The 14,353-nt window shown below is 46.7% G+C and overlaps 1 protein-coding gene across 1 annotated transcript in view; it reads left to right on the top strand.

Annotated features, from left to right (window-relative positions):
• LOC110503130 (protein TANC2) overlaps positions 1-14,353 on the top strand; it is a 193,722-nt gene that overhangs the window by 140,924 nt on the left and 38,445 nt on the right. Inside the window, exons 14-18 of the mRNA XM_036960788.1 lie at positions 1,185-1,293; positions 1,551-1,673; positions 7,526-7,762; positions 9,001-9,189; positions 10,195-10,297. Coding sequence (XP_036816683.1) covers positions 1,185-1,293; positions 1,551-1,673; positions 7,526-7,762; positions 9,001-9,189; positions 10,195-10,297 — 761 coding nt within the window. The remainder of the gene's footprint in view (positions 1-1,184; positions 1,294-1,550; positions 1,674-7,525; positions 7,763-9,000; positions 9,190-10,194; positions 10,298-14,353) is intronic.

Raw genomic sequence — 14,353 nt, 5'->3', positions numbered from 1 at the left:
ATAACTCTAACTCTAAAACTCCAACTCCGACTCTAACTCTAAAACCCTATCCCTAACCCTAACCTTAAAACCCTAACTCAAACCCTAACTTGAACTCTAAAACTCTAACTCTAACTCAAACAATCTAACCATAACTCTAACTCTAAAACTCCAACTCTAACCCTAACTCTAAAACCCTATCCCTAACCCTAACCTTAAAACCCTAACTCGAACCCTAAAACTCTAACTCTAACCCTAACTCTAAAACCCTAAACCTAACCTTTAAACCCTAACTCGAACCCTAACTCGAACTCTCAAACTATAACCTTAACTCCTAACTTCTAAATCCTAGCTCTAACTCTAACCCTAGCTCTAACTCTAACCCTAACTCTAAAACCCTAACTCCGACTCCAACTCTAACCCTAACTTTAAAACCTTAACTCTAAAACCCTAACTCTAACCTTAACCCTAACTCTAACTCCAACCCTATCTCTAAAACCCTATCCCTAACCCTAACCTTAAAACCCTAACTCGAACCCTAACTCAAACTCTAAAACTCAAACCTTAACTCTAACTCTAAAACTCTAACCTTAACTCTAACTCTAAAACTCTAACTCTAACCCTAACTCCAACTCCAGCACTAACTCTAACTCTAAAACCCTAACCTTAACCCTAACTCTAAAACTCTAACTCTAAAACTCTAACTCTAACCCTAACTCCAACTCTAAAACCCTATCCCTAACCCTAACCTTAAAAACCTAACTCTAACCCTAACTCAAACACTCTAACCTTAACTCTAAAACCCTAACCTTAACCCTAACTCTAACTCTAAAACCCTAACCTTAACCCTAACTCTAACTCTGACCCTAAAACCCTATCCCTAACCCTAACCTTAAAACCCTAACCTTAACCCTAACTCTAACTCTGACCCTAAAACCCTATCCCTAACCCTAACCTTAAAACCCTAACTCGAACCCTAACTCGAACTCTAAAACTCGAACTCGAACTCTAAAACTCGAACCTTAACCCTAACCCTAACTCTAATCTTAACCCTAACTAACTCTAACCTTAACTCTAACCCTAGCTCTAACTCTAACTCTAAAAGCCTAACCTTAACCCTAACCTTATCTCTAACCTTCACTCTAACCTTCACCCTAATCTTTTTTTGTTCAGTAGCTTATGATGTTCCTCCTGTCTCTCTATAGGAGTGGCCACACCCTGCTAGCCTTCTGGTTTTCTCGCCAGGAGACCAAGCTGAACCGACAGCAGACCATCGAACTGGGACACCACATCCTCAAAGCACACATCTTCAAGGTTCACCTAACCAAACTCTACCTGCCTACACACACACACACACACACGCGCGCACGCATGCATGCACACACACACACACACACACACACGCACACATGCATGCGCACACACACACACACACACGCACACACGCACGCACGCACGCACGCATGCGCACACACACACACACACACACGCACACACACACACACACACACACACACACACACAGCACAACGCAAAACATTGACAGTTAAAATGATGTCTTTATATTTCAGGGCCTAAGCAAGAAGGTTGGGGTTTCCTCGTCTATCCTCCAGGGGATGTGGGTTTCCTACAGCACAGATGGCCTGTCCACTGCCCTGTCCTCACTCAGAAACCTCTACACTCCTAACATCAAGGTAACTTACTGCTTAACCTCTACACTCCTAACATGAAGATAACTTACTGCTTTACACCTACACTCCTAACATCAAGATAACTTACTGCTTTACCCTCTACACTCCTAACATCAAGGTAACTTACTGCTTTACACCTACACTCCTAACATCAAGAAAACTTACTGCTTTACACCTACACTCCTAACATCAAGATAACTTACTGCTTTCCCTCTACACTCATAACATCAAGAAAACTTACTGCTTTACCCTCTACACTCATAACATCAAGGCAACTTACTGCTTTACACATACACTCCTAACATCAAGGTAACTTACTGCTTTACCCTCTACACTCCTAACATCAAGGTAACTTACTGCTTAACCTCTACACTCCGAACATCAAGGTAACTTACTGCTTAACCTGTACACTCCTAACATCAAGGTAACTTACTGCTTTACACATACACTCCTAACATCAAGGTAACTTCCTGCTTTACCCTCTACACTCCTTACATCAAGGTAACTTACTGCTTTTCCCTCTACACTCCTAACATCAAGGTAACTTACAGCTTTACCCTCTACACTCCTAACATCAAGGTAACTTACTGCTTTACCCTCTACACTCCTAACATCAAGGTAACTTACTGCTTTACCCTCTACACTCCTAACATCAAATCAAATAAAATTTTACTTGTCACATACACATGGTTAGCAGATGTTAATGCGAGTGTAGCGAAATGCTTGTGCTTCTAGTTCCGACAATGCAGTAATAACCAACAAGTGATCTAACTAACAATTCCAAAACTACTGTCTTATACACACAAGTGTAAGGGGATAAAGAATATGTACATAAAGATATATGAATGAGTGATGATACAGAGCGGCATAGGCAAGATACAGTAGATGGTATCGAGTACAGTATATACATATGAGATGAGTATGTAAACAAGTGGCATAGTTAAAGTGGCTAGTGATACATGTATTACATAAAGAGGCAGTAGATGATATAGAGTACAGTATATACGTATACATATGAGATGAATAATGTAGGGTATGTAAACATTATATTAGGTAGCATTGTATAAAGTGGCTAGTGATATATTTTACATAATTTCCCATCAATTCCCATTATTAAAGTGGCTGGAGTTGAGTCAGTGTGTTGGCAGCAGCCACTCAATGTTAGTGGTGGCTGTATAACAGTCTGATGGCCTTGAGATAGAAGCTGTTTTTCAGTCTCTCGGTCCCAGCTTTGATGCACCTGTACTGACCTCGCCTTCTGGATGATAGCGGGGTGAACAGGCAGTGGCTTGGGTGGTTGATGTCCTTGATGATCTTTATGGCCTTCCTGTGACATCGGGTGGTGTAGGTGTCCTGGAGGGCAGGTAGTTTGCCCCCGGTGATGCGTTGTGCAGACCTCACTACCCTCTGGAGAGCCTTACGGTTGAGGGCGGAGCAGTTGCCGTACCAGGCGGTGATACAGCCCGACAGGCATCTGCATCTGTAGAAGTTTGTGAGTGCTTTTGGTGACAAGCCGAATTTCTTCAGCCTCCTGAGGTTGAAGAGGCGCTGCTGAGACACTGCTGCTGTCTGTGTGAGTGGACCAATTCAGTTTGTCTGTGATGTGTATGCCGAGGAACTTAAAACTTGCTACCCTCTCCACTACTGTTCCATCGATGTGGATAGGGGGGTGTTCCCTCTGCTGTTTCCTGAAGTCCACAATCATCTCCTTAGTTTAGTTGACGTTGAGTGTGAGGTTATTTTCCTGACACCACACTCCGAGGGCCCTCACCTCCTCCCTGTAGGCCGTCTCGTCGTTGTTGGTAATCAAGCCTACCACTGTTGTGTCGTCCGCAAACTTGATGATTGAGTTGGAGGCGTGCGTGGCCACGCAGTCGTGGGTGAACAGGGAGTACAGGAGAGGGCTCAGAACGCACCCTTGTGGGGCCCCAGTGTTGAGGATCAGCGGGGTGGAGATGTTGTTGCCTACCCTCACCACCTGGGGGCGGCCCGTCAGGAAGTCCAGTACCCAGTTGCACAGGGCGGGGTCGAGACCCGGGGTCTCGAGTTTGAGGGTACTATGGTGTTAAATGCCGAGCTGTAGTCGATGAACAGCATTCTCACATAGGTATTCCTCTTGTCCAGATGGGTTAGGGCAGTGTGCAGTGTGGTTGAGATTGGGTCATCTGTGGACCTATTTGGGCGGTAAGCAAATTGGATTGGGTCTAGGGTGTCAGGTAGGGTGGAGGTGATATGATCCTTGACTAGTCTCTCAAAGCACTTCATGATGTCGGAAGTGAGTGCTACGGGGCGATAGTCGTTTAGCTCAGTTACCTTAGCTTTCTTGGGAACAGGAACAATGGTGGCCCTCTTGAAGCATGTGGGAACAGCAGACTGGGATAGGGATTGATTGAATATGTCCGTAAACACACCAGCCAGCTGGTCTGCGCATGCTCTGAGGACGCGGCTGGGTATGCCGTCTGGGCCTGCAGCCTTTCGAGGGTTAACACGTTTAAATGTTTTACTCACCTCGGCTGCAGTGAAGGAGAGGCCGCATGTTTTGGTTGCAGGCCGTGTCAGTGGCACTGTATTGTCCTCAAAGCGGGCAAAAAAAGTTATTTAGTCTGCCTGGGAGCAAGACATCCTGGTCCATGACAGGGCTGGTTTTCTTTTTGTAATCCGTAATTGACTGTAGACCCTGCCACATACCTCTTGTGTCTGAGCCGTTGAATTGAGATTCTACTTTGTCTCTATACTGACGCTTAGCTTGTTTGATTGCCTTGCGGAGGGAATAGCTGCACTGTTTGTATTCGGTCATGTTTCCGGTCACCTTGCCCTGATTAAAAGCAGTGGTTCGTGCTTTCAGTTTCACGCGAATGCTGCCATCAATCCACGGTTTCTGGTTTGGGAATGTTTTAATCGTTGCTATGGGAACGACATCTTCAACGCACGTTCTAATGAACTCGCACACCGAATCAGCGTATTCGTCAATGTTGTTGTCTGACGCAATATGAAACATATCCCAGTCCACGTGATGGAAGTAGTCTTGGAGTGTGGAATCAGATTGGTCGGACCAGCGTTGAACAGACCTCTACACTCCTAACATCAAGGTAACTTACTGCTTTACACCTATACTCCTAACATCAAGGTAACATACTGCTTTACCCTCTACTCTCCTAACATCAAGGTAACATACTGCTTTACCCTCTACTCTCCTAACATCAAGGTAACTTACTGCTTTACACATACACTCCTAACATCAAGGTAACTTACTGCTTTACCCTCTACACTCCTAACATCAAGGTAACTTACTGCTTTACATCTAAACTCCTAGCATCAAGATAACTTACTGCTTTACCCTCTACACTCCTAACATCCTCTACACTCCTAACATCAAGGTAACCTACTGCTTTACCCTCTACACTCCTAACATCAAGGTAACTTACTGCTTTACACATACACTCCTAACATCAAGGTAACTTACTGCTTTACCCTCTACACTCCTAACATCAAGGTAACCTACTGCTTTACCCTCTACACTCCTAACATCAAGATAACGTACTGCTTTACACCTACACTCCTAACATCAGAGTAACTTACTGCTTTACCCTCTACACTCCTAACATCAAGGTAACTTACTGCTTTACACCTAAACTCCTAACATCAAGGTAACTTACTGCTTTACCCTCTACACTCCTAACATCAAGGTAACCTACTGCTTTACCCTCTACACTCCTAACATCAAGATAACGTACTGCTTTACACCTACACTCCTAACATCAAGATAACTTACTGCTTTACCCTCTACACTCCTAACATCAAGGTAACCTACTGCTTTACCCTCTACACTCCTAACATCAAGATAACGTACTGCTTTACACCTACACTCCTAACATCAAGATAACTTACTGCTTTACCCTCTACACTCCTAACATCAAGGTACAGTGCCTTGCGAAAGTATTCAGCCCCCTTGAACTTTGCGACCTTTTGCCACATTTCAGACTTCAAACATAAAGATATAAAACTGTATTTTTTTGTGAAGAATCAACAACAAGTGGGACACAATCATGAAGTGGAACGACATTTATTGGATATTTCAAACTTTTTTAACAAATCAAAAACTGAAAAATTGGGCGTGCAAAATTATTCAGCCCCTTTACTTTCAGTGCAGCAAACTCTCTCCAGAAGTTCAGTGAGGATCTCTGAATGATCCAATGTTGACCTAAATGACTAATGATGATAAATACAATCCACCTGTGTGTAATCAAGTCTCCGTATAAATGCACCTGCACTGTGATAGTCTCAGAGGTCCGTTAAAAGTGCAGAGAGCATCATGAAGAACAAGGAACACACCAGGCAGGTCCGAGATACTGTTGTGAAGAAGTTTAAAGCCGGATTTGGATACAAAAATATTTCCCAAGCTTTAAACATCCCAAGGAGCACTGTGCAAGCGATAATATTGAAATGGGAGGAGTATCAGACCACTGCAAATCTACCAAGACCTGGCCGTCCCTCTAAACTTTCAGCTCATACAAGGAGAAGACTGATCAGAGATGCAGCCAAGAGGCCCATGATCACTCTGGATGAACTGCAGAGATCTACAGCTGAGGTGGGAGACTCTGTCCATAGGACAACAATCAGTCGTATATTGCACAAATCTGGCCTTTATGGAAGAGTGGCAAGAAGAAAGCCATTTCTTAAAGATATCCATAAAAAGTGTCGTTTAAAGTTTGCCACAAGCCACCTGGGAGACACACCAAACATGTGGAAGAAGGTGCTCTGGTCAGATGAAACCAAAATTGAACTTTTCGGCAACAATGCAAAACGTTATGTTTGGCGTAAAAGCAACACAGCTGAACACACCATCCCCACTGTCAAACATGGTGGTGGCAGCATCATGGTTTGGGCCTGCTTTTCTTCAGCAGGGACAGGGAAGATGGTTAAAATTGATGGGAAGATGGATGGAGCCAAATACAGGACCATTCTGGAAGAAAACCTGATGGAGTCTGCAAAAGACCTGAGACTGGGACGGAGATTTGTCTTCCAACAAGACAATGATCCAAAACATAAAGCAAAATCTACAATGGAATGGTTCAATAATAAAGATATCCAGGTGTTAGAATGGCCAAGTCAATGTCCAGACCTGAATCCAATCGAGAATCTGTGGAAAGAACTGAAAACTGCTGTTCACAAATGCTCTCCATCCAACCTCACTGAGCTCGAGCTGTTTTGCAAGGAGGAATGGGAAAAAATGTCAGTCTCTCGATGTGCAAAACTGATAGAGACATACCCCAAGCGACTCTTACAGCTGTAATCGCAGCAAAAGGTGGCGCTACAAAGTATTAACTTAAGGGGGCTGAATAATTTTGCACGCCCAATTTTTCAGTTTTTGATTTGTTAAAAAAGTTTGAAATATCCAATAAATGTCGTTCCACTTCATGATTGTGTCCCACTTGTTGTTGATTCTTCACAAAAAAATACAGTTTTATATCTTTATGTTTGAAGCCTGAAATGTGGGAAAAGGTTGCAAAGTTCAAGGGGGCCGAATACTTTCGCAAGGCACTGTAACTTACTGCTTTACCCCTAAACTCCTAACATCAAGGTAACTTACTGCTTTACACCTACACTCCTAACATCAAGCTAACTTACTGCTTTCCCCTTTAAAAATGAAAGCCTTTCCCTCTCATGGCTCCGTATATATCAACATTTGCTGCTTTCATCAGGGTTTCAGCTCTCCCTCTGACATGTGGCCAACCAACTCCAGTGTATTCCAAACCAGGTGAATCGCCTAAAGGGCTGTTCCTACTGACAAATTAAATGTACTTTCTATACAGTTTGTCTGTCTATAACACCGTGTAAAATCTGTCTGTGCCCAGGTGAGCCGGTTACTGATGCTCGGTGGTGCCAACGTGAACTACCGGACGGAGGTGTTGAACAATGCCCCAGTGCTGTGTGTGCATGCCTTCCTGGGTTACATAGACATGGTGGGGCTCCTGTTGGAGTATGGGGCCTCTGTAGACCAGCCTTCAGAGAGCGGTGTCACCCCACTGGGCTATGCTGCCTCCGGGGGACACATGGCTATAGTCACTACACTGTGTCTAAGGAGAGCCAAGGTGAGATGGGAAGAGGGGGGAGAGAGGGGAAAGGGAAGAGCGAGAGAGAGAGAGAGAGAGGGAAGAGAGAGAGAGGGCGGGGAGGGAGAGAGGGGCAGGGAAGAGAGAGAGTAGAAGGAGAGAGGTGAAGGGTAGGGGAGAGTGAGAGGGGGGAAGAGAGAGATGGGAGTTGAGGAAAGGGGGAAGAGAGAGAAGAGGGAGGGATAGAGGATGGGGAGAGAGGGGAGTGGAGGGAGATGGGGGGGGGAGAGAGAGAGGGGGAGAGGGAAGAGAGAGAGAGAGGGGGAGAGGGAGGGTGAAGAGAAGGAAGAGAGAGAGGGGAGTGGAAGGAGGGGGAGGGAAGTGGGAGAGAGGAAGGGGAGGAAAGAGAGAGAGTAGGGAGAGGGGGAGGGAGGAAAGAGAGGAGGGAGAGAGGAGTAGGGAAGAGAGGAGGGAGAGAGGTGGAGAGGGTAGAGGAACGAGAGGGAAGGGAAGAGGGGGAAGTGGAGGGAGACAGATGGGAGGGAAGAGAGAGAGGCGAGAGGAGGGAGAGGGGGAGGAAACAAAGAGAGAGGAGGAAGAGCGGGAAGGGAAGATAGAAGGAGGATAGAGGGAGAGGGGAGAGGGGGGAAGATGGAGGAGGGAGAGAGGAGAGGGAGGGGAGATGGGGAGGGGAGAGGAGGGAGAGAGGGGGAGAGAAAAGAGAGAGGGTAGAGGGAAGAGAGAGAGTGGAGAGGGAAGAGAGGGGGAGGGAAGAGGGAGAGGGGGGAAGAGAGAGATGGGAGAGGAGAGAGAGAGGGAAGAGAGAGAGGGGGAGTGGAGGAAGATAGGGGAAGAGAGCAAGAGATGAGAGGGAGGAGAGAAGGGGAGAGGGGGAGGGAAGAGCGAGAGGAGAGAGGGAAGAGAGAGGGGGAGTGAAGAGTGAGAGGGGGAGGGAAGAGAGAGAGGGGGAGAGGGAAGAGAGGAGTGGAGGGAGAGAGGGGGAAGAGAAGGGAGAGAGGGGAAGGGAAGAGAGAGATAGTGGAGAGGAGGGAGGGAAGAGAGAGAGAGGGGAGGGAAGAGAGAGAGAGAGAGAAGAGAGGAGGGGGAGAGAGGGAGAGAAATGAGAGAGATAGGGGAGAGGAGGGAAGGAAGAGAGAGAGAGAAGAGGACAGAGTATGTTTGTAGATTAATCTATCTTAATCTTCATCTATCATCTGAGGACGAATGGGGATATTCCAACTCTATGTGCGTTTCTGTCTGTGTGCGTCCGTCAACAGGTGGACCACCTAGATAATAATGGTCAGTGTGCCGTGGTGCATGCAGCTCTCAGGGGCCACATGGATGTGGTCAAGTTCCTCATCCAGTGGGACTGGGCCATGGGACAACCACAACAACAAGGAGCCTTCAGCAAGAGCCAAGCTGTCCAGCAAGCCCTCATCGCTGCAGCCATCATGGGATACACAGAGGTAGGCCTTTCCTCGCTGAGAATCTCCTGACCTGGGGATGCTGTACCATCATTTCTCCTCTGCTCATCTCCTGCTATCAGCATAATGCTTGGCACCAACCTTACTTACTCAGCTGACAGTTTTCTACAGCTAGGATTTACATGTTTTTCGTAATTTCCCTGCAGTGTGTGGACTGTTTATCCCTCTGCGATCCTACCAGTATTGTGTGGACTGTTTATCCCTCTGCAATCCTACCAGTAGTGTGTGGACTGTTTATCCCTCTGCGATCCTACCAGTATTGTGTGGACTGTTTATCCCTCTGCGATCCTACCAGTATTGTGTGGACTGTTTATCCCTCTGCGATCCTACCAGTATTGTGTGGACTGTTTATCCCTCTGCGATCCTACCAGTATTGTGTGGACTGTTTATCCCTCTGCGATCCTACCAGTATTGTGTGGACTGTTTATCCCTCTGCGATCCTACCAGTATTGTGTGGACTGTTTATCCCTCTGCGATCCTACCAGTATTGTGTGGACTGTTTATCCCTTTGCGATCCTACCAGTATTGTGTGGACTGTTTATCCCTCTGCGATCCTACCAGTATTGTGTGGACTGTTTATCCCTCTGCGATCCTACCAGTATTGTGTGGACTGTTTATCCCTCTGCGATCCTACCAGTATTGTGTGGACTGTTTATCCCTCTGCGATCCTACCAGTATTGTGTGGACTGTTTATCCCTCTGCGATCCTACCAGTATTGTGTGGACTGTTTATCCCTCTGCGATCCTACCAGTATTGTGTGGACTGTTTATCCCTCTGCGATCCTACCAGTATTGCGTGGACTGTTTATCCCTCTGCGATCCTACCAGTATTGTGTGGACTGTTTATCCCTCTGCGATCCTACCAGTATTGTGTGGACTGTTTATCCCTCTGCGATCCTACCAGTATTGCATGCCGCTCACAATAGCAAGTGATTTTTCAGTTGTTTGGGTTTTTCGGAAGTGTAAAATGTATCATTATTTCAACCAGATTGTGTCCTACCTGCTGGACCTGCCAGAGAAGGTTGAGAAGAACGAGGAGAAGGTGGAACGAGCTCAGATTAACAATGTTGACACCCTGTGGGGAGAGACAGGTAAGCTACAGCTTCTCATCGTGTGCTTGTTGAAAAGGTCTCCAGATGTAGTCCGCAGCCTTGTGGAGATTTGGGCCTAGGTCAAACGTTAACCGGCGATAGCCGAGACACGCATAAATTCTGTTTTGGTGCTGTCAGAGATGGAACTGTCAAATCGGTGAGCAGCTGCTCTTTTGATCATTGTCATGAAGCCACATCCGTCTCACTCGCGTTAGAAGTTCAGGAAGAGAAAGTGTAGGCTATATAGAAATAATGACTCACATTGAAAATCATTAAACAAAAATAATGAGGGTTTCTATCAGCCTAATGGAGGTGAAGATCACATATCACATTCCAGTGTTCAAACAAGGCTGCATGGGATTTCTGTTAATGTGACAACGTGTAGCCAATGTCCGCTTTCGGTATAATGCTAGGAGCCGCTGGTGGATTTGACGGCTCTAATGTAGTTCCTCCTCCGACACAGTCAAAACAACTGCTATGCCGATGTCAGCTAAAGCAGATCTCATTGAATCTGACAGTGCTGCTTCCTTAGGGGGAATCATTATGCCTCAGTGGCTTTAGGTTTGACACCTGAATTGTAAGCCAATGCTTAGTCTGGGCTTAAGCTGAGATGTGGATGGATGTCATGATTGCTTAGACATACTATAGGAAGGGATGCTTGCTGTACTTGTTTACCATAGGAGTTTAGATAACTACAGAGGGAGAGAGATTTAGAAAATAATAATAGTGAAGAAGGCCCACATACACTATATATACAGCAGTATGTGGACACCCCTTCAAATTAGTGGATTTGGCTATTTGAACCACACCCATTGCTGACATGTGTATAGAATTGAGCGCAGAGTTGTGCAATCTCCATAGACACTCATTGGCAGTAGAATGGCCTTACTGAAGAACTCAGTGACTTTCAACATGGCACCGTCATAGGATGACACCTTTCCAACAAGTCAGTTTGTCAAATTTCTGCCCTGCTAGAGCTGCCCTGGTCAACTATATGTGCTGTTATTGTGAAGTGGAAACGTCTAGGAGCAACAACAGATCAGCCGTGAAGTGGTAAGCCACAGAAGCTCACAGAACTGGCCCGTCGAGTGCTGAAGCCCGTCGAGTGCTGAAGCCCGTCGAGTGCTGAAGCCCGTCGAGTGATGAAGCCCGTTGAGTGGTGAAGCCCGTCGAGTGGTGAAGCCCGTCGAGTGGTGAAGCCCGTCGAGTGATGAAGCCCGTCGAGTGCTGAAGCCCGTCGAGTGCTGAAGCCCGTCGAGTGCTGAAGCCCGTCGAGTGCTGAAGCCCGTCGAGTGATGAAACCCGTCGAGTGCTGAAGCCCGTCGAGTGCTGAAGCCCGTCGAGTGCTGAAGCCCGTCGAGTGCTGAAGCCCGTCGAGTGCTGAAGCCCGTCGAGTGGTGAAGCCCGTCGAGTGGTGAAGCCCGTCGAGTGCTGAAGCCCGTCGAGTGGTGAAGCCCGTCGAGTGGTGAAGCCCGTCGAGTGGTGAAGCCCGTCGAGTGGTGAAGCCCGTCGAGTGCTGAAGCCCGTCGAGTGCTGACGCCCGTCTGTCCTTGGGTTGGAACAGTCACTACCGAGTTCCAAACTGCCTCTGGAAGCAACGTCAGTGCAAGAACTGTTCGTCAGGAGCGTCATGAAATGGGTTTCTATGGCCGAGCAGACGCACATAAGCCTAAGATCGCCATGCGCGAAAGCTAAGCGGTGGCTGGAGTGGTGTAAAGATTGCAACCATTGGACTCCATTGGAGCAGTGGAAACACATTCTGGAGTGATGAGATCCCGTTTCACCAACTGGCAGTCTGACGGACAAATCTGGGTTTGGCGGATGCCAGGAGTACGCTACCTGCCAAAATTCATAGTGCCAACTGTAAAGTTTGGTGGAGGAGGAATAATGGTCTGGGGCTGTTTTTCATGGTTTGGGCTTGGCCCCTTAGTTATGGACGATTCTGTGCTTCCAGCTTTGTGGCAATAGTTTGGGGAAAGCCCTTTCCTGTTTCAGCATGACAATGCCACCTTGCACAAAGCGAGGTCCATACAGAAATATTAATGCCCATGGTTTTGGAATGAGATGTTCGACGAGCAGGTGTCCACATACTTTTGGTCATGTAGTGTATGTTCCAAGCTGAACTCAAATGCAGTGAGGTCATAGTTACAAAGAGAGAGGGACAGACACACACACAGATATTTGCTCTGCTTCTGCGCCAGACAGCGACTGGCTGATATCAGAATACCAGTGCAGTGGTGTTATTGGAGCACAGACAGACAGAGCAGTGCAGAGCTCAGAACTAGTGTCAGAGGGAGAGGGATTTCTGCTGTTAGAGACTATTCTCTCTATGTACCGCAAGGCAGAGAGAGAGGCATGAGGATTGTGAGCAATACTATGACTCAGTCAGTTAAATCCATACACATAACTGTCTGTCTGTCTCTGTCTGTCTGTCTGTCTGTCTGTCTGTCTGTCTGTCTGTCTGTCTGTCTACAGTCTGTCTGTGTACAGTCTGTCTGTCTACAGTCTGTCTGTCTACAGTCTGTCTGTCTACAGTCTGTCTGTCTACAGTCTGTCTGTGTACCGTGTCTGTCTACTGTCTGTCTACCATCTCTGTCTACTACCTGTCTACTGTCTGTCTGTCTACTGTCTGTCTGTCTGTTTATCTATCTATCTACTGTCTGTCTACAGTCTTTCTGTCTACTGACTGTCTACTGTCTGTCTGTCTACCGTGTCTGTCAACTGTCTGTCTGTTTATCTACTGTCTGTCTACTATCTGTCTGTTTATCTACTGTCTGTCTACTGACTGTCTACTGTCTGTCTGTCTACCGTGCCTGTCAACTGTCTGTCTGTTTATCTACTGTCTGTCTACTGTCTGTCTGTTTATCTACTGTCTATCTACTGTCTGTCTGTTTATCTACTGTCTGTCTACTGACTGTCTACTGTCTGTCTGTCTACTGTCTTTCTGTCTACAGTCTGTCAACTGTCTGTCTTTCTGTCTACTGTATGTCTACTGTTGGTGTACTCAAACTCTCCACTTAGTATCAACTTAGAATGCAATCAGTGTGCATACTAACAAATGACACACATGAAGACTAAGTATAAAAATGACGGATCCATGTGTGTCCCTCTACTCTCTCTGTCCTGTTGGAAACAATGACTAGATCAGTGAATTGCATAGAGGTGACTGTCTACCCCCACACCACTGTTCCTCTCCTCCCTTTTTCTCTACTGCCACAACGATGTTCTCTGCTCCCTCTTTCTCTACTGCCACAACGATGTTCTCTCTTCCTCTTTCTCTACTGCCACACCACTGTTCTCTCCTCCCTCTTTCTCTACTGCCACAACGATGTTCTCTCTTCCTCTTTCTCTACTGCCACACCACTGTTCTCTCCTCCCTCTTTCTCTACTGCCACAACGATGTTCTCTCTGTCCTCTTTCTCTACTGCCACACCACTGTTCTCTCCTCCCTCTTTCTCTACTGCCACAACGATGTTCTCTCTTTCCTCTTTCTCTACTGCCACACCACTGTTCTCTCCTCCCTCTTTCTCTACTGCCACACCACTGTTCTCTCCTTCCTCTTTCTCTACTGCCACACCACTGTTCTCTCCTCCCTCTTTCTCTACTGCCACAACACTGTTCTCTCCTCCCTCTTTCTCTACTGCCACACCACTGTTCTCTCCTTCCTCTTTCTCTACTGCCACACCACTGTTCTCTCCTCCCTCTTTCTCTACTGCCACAACACTGTTCTCTGCTCCCTCTTTCTCTACTGCCACACCACTGTTCTCTCCTCCCTCTTTCTCTACTGCCACACCACTGTTCTCTCCTCCCTCTTTCTCTACTGCCACAACGATGTTCTCTCTTTCCTCTTTCTCTACTGCCACACCACTGTTCTCTCCTCCCTCTTTCTCTACTGCCACACCACTGTTCTCTCCTCCCTCTTTCTCTACTGCCACAACGATGTTCTCTCTTTCCTCTTTCTCTATTGCCACACCACTGTTCTCTCCTCCCTCTTTCTCTACTGCCACACCACTGTTCTCTCCTCCCTCTTTCTCTACTGCCACAACGCTGTTCTCT

The sequence above is a fragment of the Oncorhynchus mykiss genome, chromosome 23, assembly GCF_013265735.2.
Source record: "Oncorhynchus mykiss isolate Arlee chromosome 23, USDA_OmykA_1.1, whole genome shotgun sequence".
Taxonomy (NCBI): Eukaryota; Metazoa; Chordata; class Actinopteri; order Salmoniformes; family Salmonidae; genus Oncorhynchus; species Oncorhynchus mykiss.
This window is presented reverse-complemented; position numbering and strand designations above follow the sequence as displayed.